We start from the raw sequence: 23,982 nt of genomic DNA, 5'->3' as shown, positions 1-23,982 counted from the left end.
ATCTCAAAATTCCGACAAAAAGAATCCAACTAAAACAAGCAGAATGTCCCTTCCAGACCCCCCAGCACGCACGTCATCCGAGGACCAAGTCCTCTGCCTCACAATCCTAGGCTATCGCAAACCAGGCATGAGCGAAGAAGCCTACCGGAAACACATGAAGGAGGTTTCAGCGCCGCTGACAACGGGGTTGATGGTGAAATATGGTATTATGCGATGGACTCAGGTGTGTCGGCACATATAATCTATACATATAGTGTACAAGGCAGCTAGGTAACAAGGAACTAACACCCTCATCAATCATAGATCCACAACACGAGCTCAACCCGCGAGCTGATGTACCAGATCATGGACCCGCAGATGGCCAATATCGCCGACTACGACTGCTTCAGCCAGGTGGTGTTTCGCAGTTTCGAGGACTATAAGAAGATCAAGGATGATCCGTGGTATAAGGAGCATTTGGTCGGGGATCATGAGAATTTTGCTGATACGAAGAGGAGCAAGTGCGTTCCTTTCTTTCTTTTTTTCTCGTTAGAGTCGATCTGGATGGGTGCTTATTGATTGATATAGGATGACAATCGGATGGATTTCGCAGTTCATCGACAAGGGCGTCGAGGTTGATGGGTTTAGAGATACTAAGTAGCCGAGTTGCGTTTACATGGCGATACGTGTGTCTACTGCAGATCGTCGATATTCAATGCAAGTTACTTCTTCTGTCCCACAGAGACCTGCGAATTAGGATCGCACCGTCGGACAGCGAGGCACAGAGCTCAATTCCCAGTCAAACTCCAAGTCACCGAGCCGGACACGTAACAGTGTCGTCGACTGCATTTAAATCTTCTTCAGATGCTCCTAGACACTTATGGCTCCCTGTTTAACAGCATAATAGCTCACTCTACATTCTCCCTTCAGTAGAGCAACTTCATACACCATGCCAGAACCCTCCCCATCCCTCTCAACCCTCAAAAGCACAGCTGTTGTATCGGGGTCATTCCTCTCTGGTTCTCCCCTCTCCCCTCCTAAATACATTCCAAATCCTCATATCACAAGAAAAAACTAACATAAGTACCAGGAGCAATGATAACCCTTAGCACAATAACCGTCCCCGTCCTGCTCGACACAACAACGCACCCACCGCAGCTCCTGCACCAATGGGTCCGGACATACCACTACGGGCACATTTCCCTGCCTACAATATCCATCGCCACTGCAATATTGTACTTCTACATCGCGGCTTGCCAGAGCTCGCGGAGTAAGCCGTGGCGTAGGGCTGCGCTTGTGGGGGTGCTCACCGTTATCATGGTCCCGTTTACGTGGGTGTGCATGAGTCCGACGAATGATGTGCTTTTTGGTTTACAGAGGGAGAGTCAGATAAGGGGGTTGAATCAGACTCAGATTGAGGGTTTTGGGGATGGGAATGCGACTGGGGCTGGGATTGAGGGTGATGTAGCGACGCTGGAGGGCGTGACGGAGTTGGTTGTGCGATGGGGGTGGATGCATCTCGTCAGGAGTCTGTTTCCGCTTGCGGCTGCTGTTGTTGGGCTTGGGATTTGTGTTTGATTAATTTGGTCTGTATAGTTAGGTTTTGTTAGTGGTTGATGAAGCATCTAGTAGGGAGCGTGGGTTAGTTAGGGCTTGGACTTGGACTTGGACTACGAGACAGAGGTCAAATTGGAGTATACGGAAGGCGACAACTAGATGTTTTTGCTTCTCTGATTAGATAATAAGCAATATATTAATACTCTATTCAAAAACAACCATCCGTACAACACCGGACCCCGAAATGCTGAATCCCGAGCTCGGAAAGGAGCTGGCCCTGCAGGATGGCGTCCATCTCTTCCTCGATTCCAATGGCTGGCCCAGCTCTCGTTCACACTGCGATAATCCAGGTACCTTGGTAGAATGCCTTCCATACGCTCCCTTTTCCGCCTCAAGCCATCCCCCTCAGAGCAGCTAGCAGAGATCGACGGCGGCCATCTCGTCAATGAGCCCTCTGTCTTCCTCCACATCGAGCGAGGACTGCGTCAAAACCCGCACGGCCTCGCAGTAATAAGCTCCCACCAACCACCAGACCACCTCGCTTCCCTGGTCGATAAACAAAGTCAAAGCCAAAATGAGACCTGTCTGGCTTGGACATACACTCAGCTTCATCGCGCGGCGCTGCGCGTTGCAAGGGGGATGCTAGACAGCGGTGTCCGGCCGAATACAGCGATGCTTATGTTCATCCCTAATGGCATTGAGTATACTATTCTGCTATGGACAGCGGCTATTCTCCGATTGACGATTGTGTCTGTGGACTTGGGCCTGCTCGCTATCTCGAAACATGACGAGTTGCGGGATGTCATCCGACTCGTGAAACCGTCTATTATCGTGGTGCAGGGTGCAGGGGCAGAGGCAGATACATTGGATATCGCGCGACGAAACATTCCTCTATCTTCGAGAAGCGACAACACCAACCAGGATGGTAACATCCTCGGTATAACACTCACAGAACCATCGACTTCATACCCATCAACGCCCTCAATCTGGAAATCCCTCCTAGCCCTGGCAGCTTCACCCGCCCTCGACCCCTCCCAGACGGCATCAGTCTTATCCTCTGCACGATCCGACGACCCAACCCGCACACATTCAATCCTATTCACATCCGGAACCTCGGGAAAGCCAAAAGGGTGTCCACTGCTTGTCTCAGGAATAACTCATGTACTGCAGTCCCAGTCCTGGCTCCTAACCCCAGCAAACAGCAGACGCGCGCTGCAGCAGGCCCATAATGCGCGGGGAATCGCACCGGCACAGATGCTGCAGACGTGGCGCGAGGGCGGGACGGTCGTTATGACTGGGGATGGGTTTAATGTGGGTGATTTGTTAGATGCGGTTGAGAGGTACCGGGTGACGTTTATTGTTTTGACGCCGGCGATGGTACATTCTGTGTCTGTGGAGTTGGAAAAGCGGCTTTATCCTCATTCTTACAGTGTGAAGGGAAGGGCGATGGTTGACTGTGTGCGAACGGTGCAGCTTGGTGGGGATGCGGTGACGAGGGATGTGTTGAAGAAGTGTGGCCGGTTGTTTCCTAAGGCGAGGATTGTGATTAACCACGGGATGACGGAGGTGGGAGGGGGAGGGGCGTTTGTTTGGCCGTTTACATCGACGAAGAAGATTCCGTTCTATGGCGAGATGAGTCCGGTTGGGGCTGTTGCGGCGGGGGCAGTGGTGAGGATTTGGGATGCTGAAGAGGGGGAGATAGCGAGGAGGGAGAAGCTGGGGGAGTTGCATGTTTGCTGCGGAAGTACAATCCCAGAGTATCTGGACGGGGTTTCGGGGGATTCATTCTATGAAGAAGGAGGGAGGAGGTGGTTTAACACGGGCGATGTGGGAATGATGGACAGCAACGGCATTGTGTTTGTCCTCGGGCGGAAGAAGGACATGATCCAGTCGGCGGTCATGCCAGCTCCGATGGAGAGCTGTCTGGAGAAATTCACATCTACTCAGGTATGTCTTACTGATACTGATTATTCGCGTGCTAATGAGCAGGCCTGTGTGGTCAATGCCGGTGGTCCATTTGCCGTACTCGAACGCTCCACTGGCAAGACAGAGACGGAGATCAAAACGCACATTGCCAGCACTCTTGGGGACGAGAATGCGCTGCAGGGCGTGCTTTTCCTGCAGGATCTTGGACTAGACGAGTTTCCTGTCAATGCAACGCACAAAATCATCAGATCGGAGGTGGAGGATGCTGTATTGGAGTACCAGCTAGCTAGTGTCTAGATATCTAATGTCTACTTGAGACCCAGCTCCAGGCAGTGTCCATCCCAGCCATCACAACCCATCTCGTCTGCATCGTCGTCTCGATCGTCGACTCGTACGCCATCCTCGCAATCCGCAGCCACATGTCCTCCTTCACCATGAAATCCTTGTCGTCCTCAAACTTCCTGCACGCCTCCTCCCCGTTCTTCACTGCCCGCACGAACTTTGCCACATGTCCATCGTCGTGCTGCTCATTGACCAGCTGAAACAGTTGCTCCCAGCTTATGTCCCCCGTCTTCTCCCCCCGATACTCCTTCACAGAATCAACATCCAACTCCGGCACCCCACAAACAGCATACCACATCAAATCCAGCCTGCCCTTCCACTCCACCAACCTGACTCTATCCCGCACACTAATCCAGTCCTGCCTCGCAAGCACCGAGAAGAAGATACTGCTCGTCACACAGTGCATGAAGAAGAAATCGATCTTCTCGACAAACCCGTCCTTCTTCGCCGCCGCCCCAGCCATATAAGCACACAGGTTCAACACCTCCGCCGTCTTCCTCTCCAGATCCTCCTCGCTAACCCGAAACCGCGACGCAATGTCGGTGATCTGGTCGCCTGCCCGCACAAGAATAGCCTTCTTCATCTTCATCGTCCCGATAAGACCCTGCACCCGGCCCGCATCGACTAGATTCGGAGTGGACCGGATCTCAGCGAGCAGGTTAACAAGCGACTCCCCATTCGAACCATTCTCTTCTTTCCCTCCTTTTGCAGCAGCAGCAGCAGCAGCAGCCTTCTGTTCAGCCGTATGAAAAAAATAATCCGTATCAAACGAATCATGCGCCGCAGCCTGAGCCAACGCCTCAGCAATAACACCCGGCTGTTCAAACTCCACCCCCAACCCCAAATGGATGATCGAGTGGTACGCGCCATCATACATAAGCGGGAGAAGGGTTTCAGCGACCTCATCCCGTGAGAAGACATACTCATTAACGACATCCTTCCACCCGCGCGAATCAATCTCCTTCTCGAAGAACCGCAGGAAATTGGTGTATTGGTCGATTTTCGTTATCTGGGATTTGAAGTATGTCTTGTTGGCGAGGAGGGAGACGGTCTTTTCGTCGAGCGGGGGCATGGCGCGCTGGGTGGGGAGGTCGTCGTCGTAGGCGGTTTGGAGCTGGGTTGGGGATGCGCCGAGGACGAGCCGGGAGAGGAGATTGTGCACTAGATGGTTGTGGCCGTTGAGGTTGCGGAAGAATATGTGCAGGGTGTCGTGGTTGGATTGGAGGAGGCGGTTGGTGAGGTCGAGGGCGGACTGGGAGGGCGGGTTGGGGCTGTAGTTGTTTTGGCCCAGGGTGGTGGAAGAGATTTTGATTTGAGAGGACATTTTAGTGATCAACTGGATAAACTTGTTTGGTGATTGGAATTGCTTTGGTCAATGCTGTTGGTTGTCTGGAAGTACTGTATACAATGGTATATATACGATGTGCTCCACTCACAACCACAATCGGATATGCTCCAGCGCTTTTGAAGTCCGATGCCCGAGCGGCCAGTTACTGTCTCGGCGAGACGGAGTTGATTGCTTTCCAGTGGAGAATCGGCAGGTTACGGTATGTTCTCCTCTAGTTATGATACTGAAGTACCCCGAATGCTGATTGATAGATATTATAAACCATAATTACTGGATCAAATCTTAACCAGTATGTACCGTCTATACCATTATGCCATCCAACCCCTACATCCAAGCTGCCTATCAAGTCGGCCCCGTCGTAGGCAAATACTTATGCAATCTCGGAAAAAAGTGCCTCAACAACCCAACAATAATACACTTTGGCGTCCCAGGCGGAAACCTCGCGCCCCCATTCGTATTAACCACGCCCACATTCCTGCCCAGATAAACCCCCGTCTCCTCATCCGCGGCCTCCAGCATCGCCGCCGCCAGATCCAAGTAACTGATAAACGATTCCTGCTCATCAAAGTCCAACCTATGGCCGCGCTGAACGTCAACAGACAGCCCCGCAGGCTTGATAAAGATACTCTGAATCCACGACTCATTCGCGCGCATCATACGCTCCGCTTCGACCAGGTCCGCGTAAACGAACGACGCCGCAGTCTTCATAATCGGCAGGAACCACCCCGGCATTTTGCGCGATAGGTGCGGGTCCAGCGTTGCCGAGGACAGGAGGACCAGCTTGGGTAGCTGTGCATCTGGGCCATCCTCGGTGCGGATTTGCTGCAGTGCATCGAGGACCGTCTGCGTGGAGTCTTGCGAAAGCCGGCAGCCTGGGATGTTGTCGTTGGATGTGACGGTTAGGAAGACGGCGCGGGTATTGCGCACGCAGGTGTTGATGAGGGCGAGGTCACTGATGGAGCCTTCGTAGATAGTGACGTTTTTGTTGTCGACGACTTCGGGGAGGAGACGCAGGAGTTTGGTTTTGTTGCGGCAGTAGGCGTTGATGCGGTTGGAGGGGTTAAGCAGGAGGTTTTGGATTAGAGCGCTGCCTGTATTGCCTGTGGCGCCGAGGACAGCGTACGTAGGCATTTTGAAGTAAATATCTTATCTATCTGCCAGGACTTTTTCTGGCTGTACAGTATGTTGGTTGTTGTAGGGGCAGTTATAATCGTCGTAATGCTGCGACAGGGACAGGACGTCGGATCTCGGAGCTCGATTTATGGAACGCAGGTACCAGCAGTCTCGACCCATTCTATTCCTAGATGTTAGCGCGCTGTCATACATGCTGGTGCATCGTAAGAACCTAAATAGAGTGCGCTATGAGCTCTGTGCAACAATGTATTGCCCGACTTCGGGACCCGATATGTCGGAGTCCATCTGGCGTATCGCAGACGCGTAGCGGCCTCCGGTACACAACGCTGTCAGTCGGTGTTAAATAGTCCCCGATGGCACAATTACATTGTGATCCAAACCAAAGACGGCGAAGATGTCCTTCGGAACCCTCTACACTCACAATGTATGCTTAGTCCCTACCAGTGTGGACGAGGGTTAAGCTAATTGGCAGCCAACTCCGCGGTCCACCACCATCCGCGCCCTGGCGAAACTCAACGGGCTGGATCTGGAGATCATCTACGCGGAGAAGACGGGTAAAGATGCATACGAACAGCTCTGCAAACACAACTCCCTCGGCCAAGTGCCTACCTTTGTTAGGGCCGACGGCTACGTGCTATCGGAATGCATCCCTCTCACTCTTTACTGTGCCCAGCCTAGAAACCCTAACCGGTATAACTGGTACCGTACTGACGAGTAAACAGTCGCATCACTAGACGAATCCACAGCCCTCCTAGGAAACGATAAAAGCGACTCCCTTGAAATCCTACAGTGGATGTCCTTTGCCAACTCCGACCTCTTCCCGGCTATTGGCGGTGTCTTTCTCCCGCGCATTGGGCAGCGTCAGATAATCCGTCAGGATGACGAAGACTCGCTGCGTGCAATGCTGCGCCGATGCAGACACCTGGACCAGTACCTAAAGGGTCGTAGGTGCCTCGTCGGGGAGAGCGTAACTGTTGCGGACTTTTTCACGGCGAGCATCCTAATGGGTGCGTATGCGGCGTTTCGGAAGAGGATGTATGAGATGTTTCCAGAGCTGAGTGCGTGGTATGAGGATGTTTGTTCAGTGGGTTGGTATAAGGAAGTTGCTGGGGAGGTTCCAGACTTGAACTTGGCAATGCCCGATCTTGAGGAAAGTAATGAGGGTGGAGCTGTTGAGAAAGTGCACAATCACACACGGGATGTGAAACGCCTGGAGCTTTAGGAGACGATGAATAGTAGATTTTACCAAAATATCCCCCCAGGGCTAGACATACCCGTTTGGCAATTGAAGCTGTTCTCCATAGATCCATGGTTTCTGTGGTATATTCACTAGTAATCGGCAGCAAGCTGCTTGGGCTGTTCCATCCTTGTGCAAGTCTCACGACCGTCAATGGATCTCTCTGAGCGTGGACTGTTATGACTGCTGAATTTGATGAGTTAGGGCTGAAGAATGGAGATATCTCAATCAGGCAGCAAATCTAGCATGAGCTCCAAAATCAGCGTAAGCCAACCGACCAGTGTTCCGTAGAAGCAGATACCTCTTTGCATCCACCACCTTCTTTCTTTTTGGCTGAAATGTACGCAGATTATACAAAACTGTTATAACGTATCACACCTTAGGAAGCTGTCGCCATTTGAGAATATAATTGCATCCCTCATTCAGTGAATATTGTTGTCTAACGTGAGTGTATGGGAGTTGTTACTATGTTGACGCTATTCCTGATCTGGTTCATCTGCGCTAGCTCTATATAGGTCTAGTGCGTGTCACCTGACTTCCAGGATTACTCCACGTGACAGCATTCTTTTTCAGCTTCAAGCCCTACAAACGCGCCCTACCCCTAAGCCCTCATTGCTGATCTTGGAAACATCATCTCAATGACCTCGCCGTCTGCCTCCATGATGGTCGATACCAACGGATCGGGGCCCTCTGTCGATGGCCAGGAGTCTTCCGACCGTCCTGCGTCCCCTGTGCTCAAGGAGGAAGGTCACCATGGTAAGCCACCCTGGCCTGCATTCAGTCTTTGCGAGCAGGTTTCACCCGCCCGAGCGCAACACTTGTTCCTTCGAAACATCTTATTTGCTCTACATTGCCATGCTAATTCTTGATGATTTGAAGATTTCCCTAAATTATCCCACTCTCTCGACGACGGCTCCGTTTCCCCGCGGGCGCCCAAGAAGCGTCGTCTCGAAAGCGAACCGGCCGAGAACGTCACTCAACCTCAAGAACAACCCCCGGAACAGGAACAACCCCAGGAACAACAACACCATCACCAAGAGCAACAGTCACACCTCCTTTCGGGTGCTGGCGATCAAATCGAAGAAGAGCTGGCTTCCGCGCTTGGTGCAGGCGTTGTCGACTCGGTGGAGCCTACCGACAACAAGAATGGACATATTGAGCACGCTGGCGAAAGCGGCGAAAGCCCAGTGACCCAAGAGCAAAACGCCAATATTGATTCGGACGTCGCCACCGTGATTTCAAATATCATGAATCATTCAGAGCGTGTGGAGGAACAAGTTGCGATGGGCCCGCAGCAGTTGCCAGATCTTTCAGGTCAAGGTGCCCCCAAAGGGATGGTTTTTGTCAAGGCCAACTCACATCTAAAGATCCAGAGTCTCCCGATTTTGGACAATCTGGTTAGTAGCTTCCAAACTCTCTTTCCCAGATGTCTAGCTAACCGACCAGTCCACGCAAATCCTCTCCCTCTTAGCCAAATCAACTTATCAAGATATCACCTCCTTTGTGTCAGAACCGGATTCGGAGAATGGACAGGCATACGCCACGATGCGATCCCTCTTCGACCACACGAAAAAGGTTTACTCGTCCAAGGTGTCGTTTCTATCGCCGACCGACCTTGAGCTCACGGAGTCCGCCCAAGTCGACATTATCCGAAAAGCAAATCTGGCCTCATTCGTTTCGAGCATATTCGGCACCCAGGAGATTGGGTTCTCCGAGCTGAACGACAACTTTCTTGATGTATTTGTTCCAGAAGGTGGTCGGCTTCTCAAACAACAGGGCGCGCTCTTCCTCGAGCTCAAGACCCAAGCGTTCATCGCGTCGATGAATAACACGGAGCGTACACGCACCGAGTTGCTGTATATTCTCTTCCCCGATAACCTGGAGCAGCAGCTTCTTGACAGACGACCCGGGACACGTCAGCTAGCTCCGAGCGAAACCGATTTTGTTAACCGCGCCGGATCGCGTCGTGATATTCTGCTGGGCGATATCAACAACGAGGAAGCCATGAAGGCATTGCCGGACAAATACCATTGGGAGGATTTTCTCCGGGATCTCAGCTCGTACATTACGAAAAATTTCGATACGATCAATAACCAGCAGGTTAGACTTCTAAAATCCTTTGCCTTGTTCGTGTTGCTCAGACTACTAATGGGAATTAGTCGAAGAAGGTCACAAAAGGACGGCAACCATCTTCCTCAAATGGCGATTCCGAGCCGCCCAGCGCTCCCCTTCAAAGCCAATTTCCTGTTTCCTCCCAAGCGCCAGAGGTCCCAGTTGACAAGAACATGCACGGTGACCTGGTTGCGCGTGCAGCTCGCGCAGCACAAATTGCACTGCAGGGTCACGGGCTGAGGCGCTCACAACAACAGGCCCAGCAGCAGCAACAACAGCAGCAACAGCAGGCCCAACAACAACAGAAGCAACAGCAGCAATATCAACAGCAGCAGCAGCAGCAGCAGCAGGCCCAGCAACAACAGCAACAACAGGCCCAGCAACAGCAGCAGCAGCAGACATCTCAACAACAACAGCAACAAGGAATCCAAATCCTCCAAGGGTATACCCCTGCACAACAACAGTATCAGTCCAGTCCGACTCCCTCAGGTTACCAGCAGTCGCCCGGGACGTATACTTTCCAGCAGAGCCCGATGCAAAACAATTTCCAGCAGTACAACCACCCCTCGCCGTCCCCTATACCAGGTCGGCCCAACTCGTCCACCGCCAACCACGGCTACATGCCAGGCATCCCCCACTACTCTCAATCACAGCCCACACAGGTTCTCTACGAGCGTGCGCGGATGGCTGCGTCCGCAAAATCCTCACCCAGCAGTCGCAAGTCCGGTCTACCGAGTCAACGGCGGCCCTGGACCACAGAAGAGGAGAATGCCCTTATGGCGGGGCTCGATCGGGTCAAGGGGCCTCATTGGAGTCAGATCCTTGCCATGTTCGGCCCAGGCGGCACAATTAGCGAAGCGCTCAAGGACCGCAATCAGGTACAGCTCAAGGATAAAGCTCGTAATCTGAAGCTTTTCTTCCTCAAGAGCGGGATTGAGGTGCCTTACTATCTGAAGTTTGTCACGGGAGAGCTGAAAACACGTGCTCCCGCGCAGGCGGCAAAACGCGAGGCCCGTGAGCGACAGAAGAAGCAGGGCGAGGAGGACAAGGCCCATGTCGAAGGAATTAAGGGGATGATGGCGCTGGCGGGGGCTCATCCCCAACAGGTTGCTCATGGCCATGAGAGCATGTCGGCATCACCGCTACCCCCGGATCCAAACTTTGATCAGACGGCGGAGCAGAATCTGATGCAGACACTGGGGAAGGAAGTGCATGGCGAGCAATTTGGACAGCAGCAGCAGCATCATCACCATCCTGAGAATATGCACATGGGGCAGTGACCACGAGGGTGGACAATTGGTGGCAGAGATGGTGTAAAATATCGAGTGTAACATTATGATAATCAAACCTCGAGCGATTGCGTTATTATCTCGTTCCTAGCAATTAATTCAATTACATTAGCACGAGTTCATACTAGTACAGCAAGTTTTTCTTATATTTCTTATAGATCGTGCTTCATTTCTCCATCTCCGACCATGGCAAAAGTGGGTCCGGAACCGCCTCAACGCGAGCAGCTAAATTCACACTCCGTCTTTGTACCTCATACTTCATTCACCTCACTCGTTGCGTGCAGTGTTCCAGCTCTCAGTTTCACCTCGTCCAATCAGCTTATACTCCCTCGAGCGCCTAATCCTTGTTAGATCGACTAGATTGAGTGAATTGTCAATTACTAGCTTGTCACCCCCGCGCCAACTCACCATGTCCGAACCACCATCATCTCTACCGCAACCTCCTCCCAGCACACAGCCTGCTCCTCCATCCTCATCAACACCGCAGCCAGACTCAAACCCTCAGTCCTTCTCTGACGCTACTGTCGTTCCAAAAACCGAACCAGACTCCTCAGATCCTGTCGCGCTAGACACCTCCATAGAGCAAGAAGCCGACACCATGGCCAACAAGGACTCCGCCGCCGCCGCCCAGGATGCGGGCGCAGCAACAGAAGAAGGGGATATTGGAAATCCCGTACAAGCGACTTCCTCTGATGCAGCAGCGACATCGAAGAAGGAAACCAGCCTGCGCGAGTTCCTAGGGAAGATGGACGATTATGCGCCTATTGTACGTGATCAATCAATCAACCAACCTAAACCAACCCCAGTACCGATGAAGTGAAATAATTATAGTTACTAACGGATCTTTTTTTTTTTTTAGATTCCTGATGCAGTAACAGCCCACTACCTCACACTCGCCGGCCTCCCACCACCAGGAAACGGACCGAACCAAACGCCGCCTCACCTCGCGCGGCTCCTAGCCCTCGCAACGCAGAAATTCATCGCCGATATTTCCGCGGACTCATACCAATACGCGCGCATCCGGGCCTCAAACTCCTCGTCCGCGAGTAACCCCATGGGCAGTCTAAACGCGGCTTCTGGTCTCGGTATGCCCGCTGGCGGTGCGGCAGGCGGTGCCGGAGCTGGTGGCGGTGGAGGCGGTGGAGGAGAAAAGGGAGGGAAAGCAGGTACGCATTTGGGGATCCAGAGGCCTGGGTTTGGAGGTGGTGGCTCTGGAGGGTCTGGACAGGGGAGGACGGTTCTTACGATGGAGGATTTGGGGATGGCGGTCTCGGAATATGGGGTCAGTGTTAAGAGGGGGGAATTCTATCGGTGATTCCGTCTGGCGTGGTTTCCTCGGTTTCAGGATGCTGTGGATGCCGAGGTTGGTTGGTTTGTTCTTCGTGTCTTCTGGATATGGCGTTTGAGATAGGACTGCGGTATTTTAAGGCGTTATCGGGACAATTAATCGGTAATGGATTGAATGGGGCCTTTAGCAGTGGTTTTATGACCCGGTCTTCAGGACCGGGTGCTGGGCATATGTCTATAAACTGGGAAACGTCCAGTACTTACATATCGACCATGCTCCATATTGCTAGGAGCCAGTAGAAGCCTGGCGCGCTAGATTAGCGATCAAAAAATTATATGAGCCTCCAATGAAAGGACCAGGCCCTTCCATAAGCATGTCAACTTTAGAATTAGAGGAAAGTAGCGGTACGGCTATACCGCAGAATCGCGCATTGAATAACATGTATTGAAACAAGCGCCGCAAGTAGATATTTATACACTCCCTCAAATGGGATAGATAGACAGAAGTTTAGAACACCGCTTAAAAGAATTCCCAATCCATACAAGACACCCATCCATACCCAAGGGCCATCCATCCAACGTAAATAACGACACGATCATTTGTTCTTCGAAAGCCTATACGTGAATCTCTTCCGCGTCCTGCATTCAAAATCATAGTGAGTCAGCCATCCAGTCGCTCGATCAATCAATCAATCAACCACAAAGATCGGTGGTCGGCACTTGGGTACGTACGGCGCAAACTCCCCTAACTTCCGGCCGACCATCTCGTCTGTTATGAACACATCCTGATACGATTTTCCGTTGTGTACAGAGAACCTCAACCCCACGAAATTCGGCAGGATCGTTGCAGCGCGTTTCTGCGTTTTGATCGGGGGTGTTCCCGGCGGAGGTGGGAGTTGGCGGGGAAGAGCGAGACTGGATTATGGACACTAGCGTTAGCAATCGAATTGAATTGAACTGAGCTCGAATATGGAATTGTCTCTGTGTTCTTTCGGTCTCGGGGTGGATTTGGCTTGGCTTGGTTTGGTTTGGGGGGCCGCCGGGGTTATACGTACGGGACGATATTCGGGCCTGGAATTTGGTTGTTTGTTAGTTACGGCTCTTCTCATGGCAATGTTTCTTGATCAGCGGATGGAGAGGAAAATGGCTGGACATACCCTTCCACACGGACCGCCCGAACAGGGCTCGAGTGGCGTACATTTTGTCTGCTGGCGAGCTGAGACTGTCGCCGTGTTGGTTTCGGACTTTGAGATAAAATGTTGCGGAGGTTGTGATTATGTAAGTTATTGATACCTCAGGCTACAATGCCTGACATTAAAGTGCAGGAGCACCATAAACATTTCTTAGATTCTTGGATTGTTGCGATTCCTTTGGAATTGATTTCTCTGTCTTTTCAGATCTTTTCATAATTACATATAGGCACTTGACGTCTATCATGGAATTTCGAAGTCAACATAAATACCAGTCCTCTGGTGTTTCCCCCTATACAAATTCTGTTTGAGCTTCGCTAGATGACGGCAGGAGTCCCCGAAATGCGGCAAATTTCCTTTAATTGACACTTCATATCCTCGAGACCTTTAGATCCAATGCCATGGAGTCCCAGGGACTGGGTTGGGAGAACATTCCCCTGTCTATCGTTTATGAATACCGTTGTTTTCGGATCAGTGTTTGCCCTCGAAATGACATGGGTGTAAAAGCCCAAGTCGGGCTTGATCACTTGGGTCTCGCATGAAACAAAAACTTCGTCGAATAGAGACCAGTCAGAAAGCTTCGACCCAGCGGTTTTCCAATCTGGAGCTGAGATGTTGGACATTGCATACAGGCGACGGTATGGGTGCCGTTGGTGGTTTTGTTCGCATTTTCAGCTCTTGCAAGAGGGCAACAACATCCTGATTTGGCTATGCGTTCCCTGATCTGCTAGGCTTCATGGGCGAGATTGCATGGGCGATATCCGGTACAGCGATTGCGAATTGCGCACTCAGTTCCTAGTAGCAAACAGTCTCCGCTATGAGGCCGCGATTGTAGCGGGACGACGATGCTGCGTCATGTTCGATTTCAAAGGAGCCGCACTTGATGGAATCGGAGGCCACGATCTACTCAAGTGGGTTGAGCCGAGTCACCATGCAGAACATCTGCTAGCTGGAAGGCCAAGGACAGTCGTGATGCGTGGATAAATAGCCTGGGCCAAGATCTCGAAAGAACTGATCGAAACAGCCAGCTTCTTATAATTAGCTGCCATTATTCATCTACCTAACATGCAAGTCCTGGGTCCAAATCAAACTAGTCTGACCCCAGTTCTGAACTTTGGTATCTCCTCCACTCTATAATACTCCATACTAACTCACGCAAGCCTATTTCCGGTCAGCAGCAATCCACAAATGGAAGCTGCAATCTCTCATTGGGCTGGCACAGCATGAAATTACTCAGTCTATGAGAAGTTCTAATGACGATGTCTGGTTGGTGCCATTGATCGCCATGAGCTGGCTAGTGAATCGCTGCATTTGAATAACCACAGACTCGTCGACCCTTGCCAGGCCTGCTGCGGCAAGGACTTTCCCGATGCCCTACCATCATCTTAGCCCATATTCCACAGCAGTGGAAAGCCAGCCAGTAGTTGATCGCGCAGATCGTAAAATGGATCGATTATCGGAGAAAAGCCCCGTAGCAAACCTATAGTATTGCCATATTTCTCGTAACTATTGAACGGATCGATCTGAGATCGCGAACAAGATATGGTCATAGTGGGACCCTGAATGAGACGCTAAATAAATCAGGCAAACCATGCAGTTTTGTTCCTGGTTTTCCTAGGCCCCGTCATGCACAGTTCACAGGAGCGCTGAAGCAATTCTCCCTGGCGGAGACGAGTTATGGGCAATGAATCATTCTCTCTTCAAACTAATAAATGACCGCAAAGATGGTGAGCGGCTTCGGATTGGGCCGGAAATGTCACCCAGAGTCCGAGCACCAAACGGTCCACTCGCTTGCAGGTGGAGATCTGGATCGGAGTTTAAAGGCTTAGCATAACTATATAACTATCATTACATCGTGGTTCAGCTAATACAATCACAGAAGGACGTCAAGTTTTCTTCCTCTGTTCAATAAACGCCTTCGCCTCCTCGGAAATATTATAATTAATCACCCGCTTCACAGGCCCCGACATCATTTTCGGAAAACATCCTATACTTGTCAGTAGAGCTTCTATTGTGATTATTAGAGACCTACCGGCAATCCACATCGCACAATACATTGCGCACTCAGCTATCCAACCCATGTCCCGTTTGGTACTCTGCATGCGTTGTGCACCCTCCAGGATACTCTGCACCCGTGGCCGGCGGATCTCGATGTATTGTTTAGCAGCTGATGTGATAGCACTCTTATATTCCGCTGTATCAGCTGAGCTTTCCTGATCCACTTCACGGAGGGCATTGCCAAGCAGTATTGTAAACGCCTCAATATCCTCCAAAGCCTGTGAGGAGCCTTGTCCCGATGTGGATGGAAGGGCGTGTGCTGCATCCCCGACAAGAACAACACCGTCTTTTTCCCATGTCGGAAGCTGAGGCGATGTCCAGGTTGGGTACATGCTCTTAACATGCAAAGAGCTTATGATCTTCTGAATAACCGGGTCCTTCCAGTCTCCGTGCCTCTCGCGTAGTTGATCCGCAACTGCTTCCATGTCCAGCGTCTTGGGGTCTGGACATTCGTCAACGGAATACGTTGACCACCATCCGAGCGACTCGCCCGGCTCGGAAACACCATATACAGACTCACGGTCCGGTGCAGATGCGGCGCTGCTCGAGAAGAAGTATCCGAAGAATCCACTCCCGCTGAAAAGTAGATTCATTGAGCCTTTCTCCACGAGCCCTTTGACTTCTTCGGTCGAGATGAACCCTCCAACCCCGACAAGGCCTCTGCAACGTCTCGTTAACAAACTCTGCATAATCAGGCATTCCAGCGATAGTGAGTACTCACTGATATTCAGGCGCATAGTCCCCCTCCTTCCCAGGGAACAACGCCAGCTTGGTAACTCCCTTGACCCCATCCGCACCAATAACCAAATCCGCCTCAACAGGTTCGCTCCCATCCGCAAAGTGCACTCTATTGCGACCATTCTCATTCGCAGCCACACTTGCCACGCGCCTCGTCTCAATATCACAACCCGGAATCCTAAGCCTTAAATTCTTCCACAACCAATGCCGACTAACACCAAGCAGATGCATCTGCTTCCCATCCATCTCCGGATCTGCATCCGCCATCGTCTCCATCCTCACCAACAAAGACCCATTCTTCGTCCTCAGATTCTGATGCGCGATGGCGTACCCCCCGCGCACGATATCGCGGAGAATGTTACCATCTAGACGCTTCAGGACGTTAAGACCGTTGGGAAAGATGCCTAGTCCGCCGCCAACGACTAATGTGGAGGAATGGGTGTCGCCATCGCGGCCTTCGTGTGTTGTGTCGATGTTTGTATCATAAGCTTCGTAAATGGTTATCTCGTGCTGTGCTGCAGGTGCTGGTCCACGTGGGTGCGGGAGGTGTTTTCTGAGTTGCAGGTATGCGGTGCACCCGGAGATGCCGGCGCCGATGATGATGATTTTCATTGATACTGATGGTTACGTTTTACAACACGACAGATTTGTTTGGGTTTTGTGGTGGCACGAAGTAGGAATAGGATGGTGTATAGGTACGTCGATTTAAAGATTTCGGTTGCCTGGTTGCAACGGCTCGTGACTTGATCTCGTATCCGAAGTATATTTTCCCCCGGAATACGAGGATCAGCGGAGTCAAGCAATTCGGCACTCTCAAATAGGGCTGGGACTGACATCATGCGGCTGAATAATTCAAAATTGGGTTGACTATCTGATCTTGGTGTAGCATGGGTAAATTGCAGTGGAATCTCGATAGTGGGACAATAATGTTCAGGTATATTGATCTAGGCTGGGCTAAATAACAGAAATGATAAAGCGAGATCCCCATCCAAAGTCGCCAGCGACTATGAATCAAGGCCTGGCATAATGGCCAATGCATATATAGATAGATGGCAGAAATTCTAGTCCGTCGACAATTCTTCGAATATGCGAACAAGATTTCGCACTCCAACAAGCACATTCTCGTCTGGTCCCTGGCCAGGAGTCCAGCTGGCATGGGCAAAATCAATCAGACGGAGATCATGCACCTTCGGTCCCTCTTCTTCGTCCTCTTCATCTTCAAGATCTCCCAACTGGATGGTTTCCGGGTCAATGCTTATGTTTATGGTTCGATTGGGTGCTCCATCCTCGCCAACTGGAAGGTCGGCTATCTCAAACGCACCACCGTCCTGAATCTCGAACCCATCGAATTCATCGTCCTCTTCCTCCTCCACATCTGATGTTTTTGGAGGGGCCTCTTTTGCCTTCTTCTCATCTTCCAGGGCCAGTTCCATGGCTTCCGGGTCGCCTTCATAGATTATCAGCACACTCGAGGAATACATGCGGCTTTCTTCTGACTCCAATATTTGTTGCACACGTCTCAGCCCATCCGCTAGCCGCCTAGCGACCAGCGTCGAATGGTCTGCTTCAGCGGTTTTTGCTCCCGCGAGGTACGTTTCCAGTCCACTCTTCACGTTGTCGGCAGTAAAGGAGCGACCATACCACTTATCGTAGCGTTTAAAGCCATCCTGCTCGATCACTTCTCCCTTTGTGCCTCCCGACTGTCCATAACGTGTGATGTAGGGATTTGTCTTACTCCCTTCGTCCGCCTCACCGTTGACACCAGTCCATACCTTCATCCCCGCAATTCGGAACCCAAGAGAAGAGCTGGTTGTCTCCTTAGACACTGCGTCCAGCTTCGCTCTCTTTGCGGGAATGGCATCATCAGCCCAAAGTCTTGCCCCGAGCTTCACATCCAAAACGTTGGGTCGTTTGAAGCCAGACGCAACATTTTCTAGAACAATCGACAACCCTGTGTCCAGCTTCTTCCCTGTCCCTGCGGATGGTGTCCACGATGCGTCGCCTGTCGCATCGCCTGTCTTCGGCTCGCCTGTTAAAGTTGGACCGGTAGATGCACTTGTAGCCGGAGGTCCCGAAGCAGGCGAGTTCTCCGCGGCGGGCAGGACGATGGCTCCTTGCTGAGTAGCCGCAGCGGCAGTGAGAGCAGCAGATGGTTCTTGTTGGTCAGCGGAGCTTAATGTCCCGATATAAGTAGGAATAAATTCGTGAAAGGCAGGGTGGGCAGCAGTCGATTCGTAGAAGGCAATTTCTTGGGCCGTGCAGGGCTTCGCGATAAAAGAGCCGGAGGGTGTGCACCGGACGCCGTCGCTATCGCAGAAAAAGAAATAATAGTCAGCGAATATCTCAGGGTCCGGGGAAGCAACAACATGGGATTGGATCGCGAGACCAGTTGAGGTGATATAATTGGTTTTACAGGGCTGAGTTGCAGGGGGGAAGATCCAGCGGGCACTCACTGTCCAGCCGCGGCGTGGTCGAAGGCAACGAAGCTATCATTGTCGAGCTTCTGGTTCTTCACGCTGTCGGACCTCGAAGAAGACGGCATTTTTGATCACCCCAAATGGGTCGCAGGGGTATCTCTGGTTCAAATAACTAGGAAACTCGGCCAAGCAGCTCATTCACAGCTCGTACGGATAGGTAACCACCAAAGGCTCCCCGGCATTCCGCAGCCGCAGCGCAAAAGCAATAACAGGTTACGAAGCGCTCTGCAGGACACAACCAAGGAATGAGCGAGATGAAAAAGTCAAGGGAGAAAAAAAGAGACAAATCAAAATGATGGCAAGCCAGAAAAGAAGGCACACGAAAGGGAAAGGGAGGGATTGGAGAGCAAACGAGGCGGAAGGGCGCAGGGGAAATTTGGGGCGAGGACAAAGCCCGTCACTGAACCTGCGACAACCGTTTTGTCAACCGCAAATCCGATCGGCGCAGGATCCCTTGACCGCAGCTTCGATCGTCGATGTCTGATGATGAAATACCCTTTTTGTTTTCGACGGGCTGTTTCACATGGACTCCTTGCTAATGATGAATTCCAGGAGTAATGCACGTCTTCTGCTGACATCCCACTTTCAGCTTCACTCCAGCTGCCACGGACCCCTTGACACCTGTGCTCCACTACAATCTAGTCTGCTGCATGTGCCCGTCATACGCTCTTTCGTTTGCAGTTAGTCGAAGCTGCTTGATTGACATGTCTACTGCATTGATTTCTGGTCTACAGTGGACAGTCGTACCATTGCCGTAGAAAAGGTTTTGTGTTCAAGCAGAGACCTTGAACTGGAGCTGGCATACCGGTATAGCACTAGCTACTTACTACTAATACCTATATCCAATCTCGCGGCATCAATTCACTCTCTTGACCTCAAAACAATTTCATTGTAGAAAGATAGCCATGGCTAATTGTACTTGCTGCGAACATTCCCATTTGTCTTCAAATTTAAAAATGGAAATATCAATTGAGGGCGTTTGTTTGAAGACCGAGGTGAAAGTCGCTCCTGCCTCGAATTTGTTTGCAACCACCAACCTTGAAATTCTCGTCAATTCCATTTCAAGTTCTTCTTTCCATCTTTCTCTCATCTTTCTCTCTCTCTCTCTCTCTCTCTCTCTCTCTCTCTCTCTATCTTCCTCCTATCCCAGCATCCTGCTTGTGGCGATTTGAGTACTCAGACTCGCCATCGGTTCAAGTAGCTCAAGATGACAGGCAATCCAGAAGATACTAGGAAATCTCTTGTTCCTATCCCAGCGCCAAAGAAGAAGAAGAAGAGAAGTAAACGCCCAAAAAGCAAGAGAGGAAAGGTACGGTTTCCCCAGACACACCTTCTTTCAATGACTCGCAGCTTACCATGACAGAACAAACCAACCGGCTTCGAAGAGTATTATGTGGATGCTCCGATCACGGCCGAGGAACACGAGTTCGAGCTCGACCTTTATCATGTGTAAGTGAGCTCTGTCTATACTAGCACTGAATCTTACTGACATCTATTTGAAAAGCTCTCGACCCATCGCTCAGTAAGCCACAAGACCATTCCCATTGTACTACACCGAATACCGAATACTAACACAGAAGTAGCCGCCTCGAAAATTCCCTTCTACGGTTTAGCAAGAACCGACGAATTGAGCCCGACAGACTGGAGGTTTTTAACAAGTACCTCCAATACGGAGGCATTGATGTCAGCCCTAAGATGTTTGCGGGAGTGGATGAGCGTGGCATGAAAGACATGGACAAAGAGGACATCCTTCTGGCGAGGGGTAACACATCAATCAATCAAGGTCAATCTAACTTGATCATCGATTTCAATGCTGTGGTGAAAGGATACCTGTAAGAACTAACCGCACCCTTGTCAAACCACAACGCGCACCCGATTGACTATGAATCATGCCAGGACCTCGTATTTCCCATTTTACTTCAACCCTTTTACTGAGGATATGATCAAACTCGCTACCGTCACCACCCGGGGCTTCTTGTCTTACCTTCTCTATCACGATGTCTGTCCGGAATACAAAGAGAACATTCACGAAGCAAGGAAGTCGTGTGATATCGCTACCGGCGAACTATGGAAGAACCAGCAACTCACGGCCGAGGGAACGGATGACTTCAACAAAGCCTGCTCAATCTTGTTCGGTGGGTTTGAGCATGAGATATACGTTGAGGATAATCAGTGGGAAAATCCCAAGGACGACAAGGTCCACATGACCAAAAAGATCGCCCAGAAAGTCGTGAGGTTCGGTTTGGGTGTTGCCGGAACGGATGATATTGCTTCTGCATTTCACCATAAAGCCATTGCAGGCACACTCACGGCAAAGAAGCTGCAGGACATCCACGGCTTCGAAGTGACTGGCGTGCGTTTTCTCGAGGACAACGCACGGCAGTTCTACCAGGACCAGGCACCTGACCTTCACCCAGTTGGAGTTCTATTTGGCAGAACCTATTACGATCCTGCAGAGCCGGAGTACGATCTTTCTCCAGAGGAGAGGGAGGAGTGGGCGAAAAATGGCCTTCCAGTTCAGGATTTCACGTTTTTCCTAGAAGAGCGCCTTCTCCAGCACTGCTACCCCGGAATGAAAATCATTGCAAACGTCTGGGAACTAAACTGCGGTTTTCACTATTTCGAGGAGGTCATCAGGGCCTACTGCTCCATCTACACGCCACTCGCCAATGAACTCATGATCGGGTGGAAGAAGCCACGAGCTTTGACGGCAAAGAAGGAACAGGAAGATAGCGATGCTGAGTAGAATACAGAGCTTAGAATACACCATAGGAAATCATTACGAATTTCTCATAAGATAGATTTTTAGAAATCTATCACTATATCTATTACCGTTGTCTCCCCTTACGCTTTCAGGAGCAACTTTCCGGTTGTCTTTCGTCCTTCTAGGTCGATATGCGCTTGCGCAACCTGATCCAAAGGATACACGTTGTGAATCTTTACCTTCAGTTTGCCGGTCAAAAGCAAGTTGAACAGTTCGTTAACATAGTACTCGAATTCTTCTCGAGTCTCGATGTAGCCGAACAAGGTTGGACGCGCGATCTTGACACACTTGGGGCTTAGTTTGCTGTTTTTAAGTTAGAACCAATAACAAATGCGTTTTCTTCAAAATCCAGGAACTCACGGTAATGGCAGAGGGGGTACTGGGCCACTGGCATTTCCAAACCAAACAATGGTTCCCTTTCGCTTAACAGCTTCCAGACTGCCTTCCCAGGTGTCCTTCCCTACAGAATCATAGACAACGTCCACTCCCCGGCCATGGGTAATCTCCTTGACCTTCTTAACCCAATCCTTGCCCTCCTCGCTGCGATAATCAATCACATAATCGGCTCCTAGGCTCTTAACAAGCTCGACCTTCTCCTTTCCACCCGCGGTGCCAATAACTTTGGCCCCGATATCCTTCAGAATCTGGGTCAGGAGAAACCCAGCACCACCCGCGGCCGCGTGCAGTAGCACCCAATCCCCTTTCTGAACAGGATACGTCTCCTTCGCAAACGACAGAACAGTCAAGCCACTCAAAAAGGAAGCCATGGCATCTTCATCCGAGATACCCTGTGGCACCTTCACAGTCTTCGCCTGAGGAACAGCAGTGTACTCTGCGTATGAGCCGGTAGCCAACCACGCAACGCGATCGCCAACCTGGAAGTTATACGGGTTAGCACCGGGCCCGAGAGCCACGACCGTGCCGACGGCTTCGCGGCCTAGGATTTCGGGCTTTGCGGATGGGTAGAGACCGGTGCGGAAGTAGGTGTCGATGTAATTTATGCCGATGATGTTGTTCTTGACCAGCAGCTGGCCTTCTTGCGGGGTGGGGACGGGTTGGTTGGTGTGGACTTCGAGGACCTCAGGGCCGCCGACTTTCTCGGCGACAATGGCTTTCATGGTTGACGAGATGGGAGGCATTGTGGCGACGTTGCGATGGGGTGGGCGGGATGGTATATTTCGTTGATGGGATGAGTGGGGAAGAAGAAGATGAGTGCTGATGGAGGATAGTCGGGAAATTGCGCGAGATGAAGCTTGAGGGGTGGAAGACGTTGAGACGATGCGGGGGAGGGTACGAGAATACATTTATAATAATGACCCGGGGCGACGAAACCAGGATATCGTTGCTGGAGAAGGTGGTCCTTTAGTTAACTATGTCTTTTGGATTTGTCATAAGCGCGTCCGTTGTTTCGAGAGTTTCGACATCCATCTCCAAGGCAATGACTTCATTCGTTCTTTTCCCATGTTTCCCCGCCATTTACTCCCGGTGATCACGAATTTCGACAAGATCTTCTACATTAGTAAAGGCTCGCTTGGATCTCCAAGCTGCCTGATTTGTCGTCGCTCTGTAGGGCTTTCTGTCCGGACTTTTCCAATTCCATCTGCCTAGTGGGAGCATAAGCTTCTGCGCCGGAACCTTTCCGCGCTCGATTAATCTCAAAAGTGCATAACTTCTTCAAACATAAGACCTGTAGGTATAGCTGAGTCATTACCGTAAATATAACTAAATGCATGGTACGAAAGGCACATGACTCGGAGCCGTCCCGGCGACTGATGCCCAAAGTCCGAACCACCAACGGCGTTGGTTTCCCATCAACACTGCAGTGATTGCATCGCCTGTCATTGGGATCCTCGTTGATCGTCCGCTTGACTGCATTGTTCATCGCCGCGATGAGTCAACGACGACAATATATTTGTATATTAACCAGACAACTCATCGTCGACTTCACTTGAACTACGCCGTGGGTGTTCGCCTTCCCAATGGGCACCGAACGCATGGAGACATGGCGCCCAATATAGACACAGAATACCGCCAACGGGGGCTGAGTGGTTGCGCCCAGCTAGAAGTCAGTCTGACATTGGCGCCCCTGATGTTGTTGCAGTGACAGTGGCAGATTTGTTTTGCTCGCTCTCCACTCTGCCCACGCCATTGACTGGGTAGATTCTCTGGTGTTGCGTCCAAACTCAGGGCCACCGTGCACTACTTTCTCACACAATGCAAACCCATGCATGGAGTGCAGGCGGAGCATTCATGATAAGTTTCAAAAGTTCTCCTTGATCAGAAATATCATCCATTCGTATTGCTCAACACTCAGCCACGATCGCTGTGTCCCGTCCTTTCTGAGACTGATTCGTCGCCTCTGCCGCCCAACCTGTGGGCTGAGACGCTCATAGGGCAAAAACATTCAAGGCGCTGCCCAAGGGCCGCTCCGCTGACGGGAGCTTTATATACTTGCTTTATCGCCCCTCGTCCCCCTGTTCTATTCTCTCTTTGACATTCTGTATACCACCGATACCCTTGTATTACTACTTTATTTCGCTTTTC

General features: G+C 51.1%; 14 protein-coding genes across 14 annotated transcripts; 7 read left to right on the top strand and 7 right to left on the bottom strand.

Annotated features, from left to right (window-relative positions):
- Positions 1-43: 43 nt before the first annotated feature.
- On the top strand, positions 44-640 carry MDPH1 (EthD domain-containing protein; the record flags this gene model as incomplete). The annotated part of the gene is made up of 3 exons (XM_041698149.1): positions 44-223; positions 304-500; positions 568-640. 3 exons carry the CDS (start codon positions 44-46, stop codon positions 638-640), a joined length of 450 nt encoding a protein of 149 aa, XP_041551364.1.
- A 288-nt stretch (positions 641-928) lies between these two features.
- On the top strand, positions 929-1,557 carry MDPH2 (DUF1772 domain-containing protein; the record flags this gene model as incomplete). Its single annotated transcript, XM_041698148.1, has 2 exons — positions 929-998; positions 1,070-1,557. The coding sequence occupies 2 exons, from the start codon at positions 929-931 to the stop codon at positions 1,555-1,557; spliced, it is 558 nt and encodes a 185-aa protein (XP_041551363.1).
- A 342-nt stretch (positions 1,558-1,899) lies between these two features.
- APUU_11996A (putative NRPS-like protein biosynthetic cluster) lies at positions 1,900-3,759 on the top strand (the record flags this gene model as incomplete). The annotated part of the gene is made up of 1 exon (XM_041698147.1): positions 1,900-3,759. The coding sequence occupies one exon, from the start codon at positions 1,900-1,902 to the stop codon at positions 3,757-3,759; it is 1,860 nt and encodes a 619-aa protein (XP_041551362.1).
- A 4-nt stretch (positions 3,760-3,763) lies between these two features.
- APUU_11995S (questin oxidase family protein) lies at positions 3,764-5,128 on the bottom strand (the record flags this gene model as incomplete). The annotated part of the gene is made up of 1 exon (XM_041698146.1): positions 3,764-5,128. The coding sequence occupies one exon, from the start codon at positions 5,126-5,128 to the stop codon at positions 3,764-3,766; it is 1,365 nt and encodes a 454-aa protein (XP_041551361.1).
- Positions 5,129-5,494: 366 nt separating this feature from the next.
- Positions 5,495-6,283, bottom strand: APUU_11994S (NAD(P)-dependent oxidoreductase; the record flags this gene model as incomplete). The annotated part of the gene is made up of 1 exon (XM_041698145.1): positions 5,495-6,283. The coding sequence occupies one exon, from the start codon at positions 6,281-6,283 to the stop codon at positions 5,495-5,497; it is 789 nt and encodes a 262-aa protein (XP_041551360.1).
- A 397-nt stretch (positions 6,284-6,680) lies between these two features.
- On the top strand, positions 6,681-7,508 carry APUU_11993A (glutathione S-transferase family protein; the record flags this gene model as incomplete). Its single annotated transcript, XM_041698144.1, has 3 exons — positions 6,681-6,710; positions 6,759-6,951; positions 7,009-7,508. 3 exons carry the CDS (start codon positions 6,681-6,683, stop codon positions 7,506-7,508), a joined length of 723 nt encoding a protein of 240 aa, XP_041551359.1.
- Positions 7,509-8,161: 653 nt separating this feature from the next.
- TBF1 (putative MYB DNA binding protein (Tbf1)) lies at positions 8,162-10,915 on the top strand (the record flags this gene model as incomplete). Its single annotated transcript, XM_041698143.1, has 4 exons — positions 8,162-8,279; positions 8,403-8,920; positions 8,970-9,623; positions 9,692-10,915. The coding sequence occupies 4 exons, from the start codon at positions 8,162-8,164 to the stop codon at positions 10,913-10,915; spliced, it is 2,514 nt and encodes an 837-aa protein (XP_041551358.1).
- Positions 10,916-11,333: 418 nt separating this feature from the next.
- On the top strand, positions 11,334-12,239 carry APUU_11991A (putative TFIID and and SAGA complex TAF10 subunit; the record flags this gene model as incomplete). Its single annotated transcript, XM_041698142.1, has 2 exons — positions 11,334-11,690; positions 11,784-12,239. 2 exons carry the CDS (start codon positions 11,334-11,336, stop codon positions 12,237-12,239), a joined length of 813 nt encoding a protein of 270 aa, XP_041551357.1.
- Positions 12,240-12,807: 568 nt separating this feature from the next.
- RSM19 (mitochondrial 37S ribosomal protein uS19m) lies at positions 12,808-13,411 on the bottom strand (the record flags this gene model as incomplete). Its single annotated transcript, XM_041698141.1, has 4 exons — positions 12,808-12,850; positions 12,944-13,126; positions 13,267-13,282; positions 13,369-13,411. The coding sequence occupies 4 exons, from the start codon at positions 13,409-13,411 to the stop codon at positions 12,808-12,810; spliced, it is 285 nt and encodes a 94-aa protein (XP_041551356.1).
- A 307-nt stretch (positions 13,412-13,718) lies between these two features.
- On the bottom strand, positions 13,719-14,024 carry APUU_11989S (uncharacterized protein; the record flags this gene model as incomplete). Its single annotated transcript, XM_041698139.1, has 1 exon — positions 13,719-14,024. The coding sequence occupies one exon, from the start codon at positions 14,022-14,024 to the stop codon at positions 13,719-13,721; it is 306 nt and encodes a 101-aa protein (XP_041551355.1).
- Positions 14,025-15,287: 1,263 nt separating this feature from the next.
- Positions 15,288-16,809, bottom strand: APUU_11988S (FAD-dependent oxidoreductase; the record flags this gene model as incomplete). The annotated part of the gene is made up of 3 exons (XM_041698138.1): positions 15,288-15,388; positions 15,434-16,119; positions 16,181-16,809. The coding sequence occupies 3 exons, from the start codon at positions 16,807-16,809 to the stop codon at positions 15,288-15,290; spliced, it is 1,416 nt and encodes a 471-aa protein (XP_041551354.1).
- A 449-nt stretch (positions 16,810-17,258) lies between these two features.
- On the bottom strand, positions 17,259-18,739 carry APUU_11987S (inositol polyphosphate multikinase; the record flags this gene model as incomplete). The annotated part of the gene is made up of 2 exons (XM_041698137.1): positions 17,259-18,504; positions 18,651-18,739. The coding sequence occupies 2 exons, from the start codon at positions 18,737-18,739 to the stop codon at positions 17,259-17,261; spliced, it is 1,335 nt and encodes a 444-aa protein (XP_041551353.1).
- A 1,142-nt stretch (positions 18,740-19,881) lies between these two features.
- APUU_11986A (uncharacterized protein) lies at positions 19,882-21,420 on the top strand (the record flags this gene model as incomplete). Its single annotated transcript, XM_041698136.1, has 5 exons — positions 19,882-19,983; positions 20,038-20,123; positions 20,179-20,196; positions 20,258-20,506; positions 20,571-21,420. 5 exons carry the CDS (start codon positions 19,882-19,884, stop codon positions 21,418-21,420), a joined length of 1,305 nt encoding a protein of 434 aa, XP_041551352.1.
- A 98-nt stretch (positions 21,421-21,518) lies between these two features.
- Positions 21,519-22,742, bottom strand: ZTA1_1 (quinone oxidoreductase family protein; the record flags this gene model as incomplete). Its single annotated transcript, XM_041698135.1, has 2 exons — positions 21,519-21,741; positions 21,799-22,742. The coding sequence occupies 2 exons, from the start codon at positions 22,740-22,742 to the stop codon at positions 21,519-21,521; spliced, it is 1,167 nt and encodes a 388-aa protein (XP_041551351.1).
- Between the last annotated feature and the right edge of the window lie 1,240 nt (positions 22,743-23,982).

Source organism: Aspergillus puulaauensis, chromosome 1 (assembly GCF_016861865.1).
Source record: "Aspergillus puulaauensis MK2 DNA, chromosome 1, nearly complete sequence".
Taxonomy (NCBI): Eukaryota; Fungi; Ascomycota; class Eurotiomycetes; order Eurotiales; family Aspergillaceae; genus Aspergillus; species Aspergillus puulaauensis.
The sequence above is the reverse complement of the archived record's forward strand: the minus strand, read 5'-3'. Positions and strand labels throughout refer to the sequence as shown.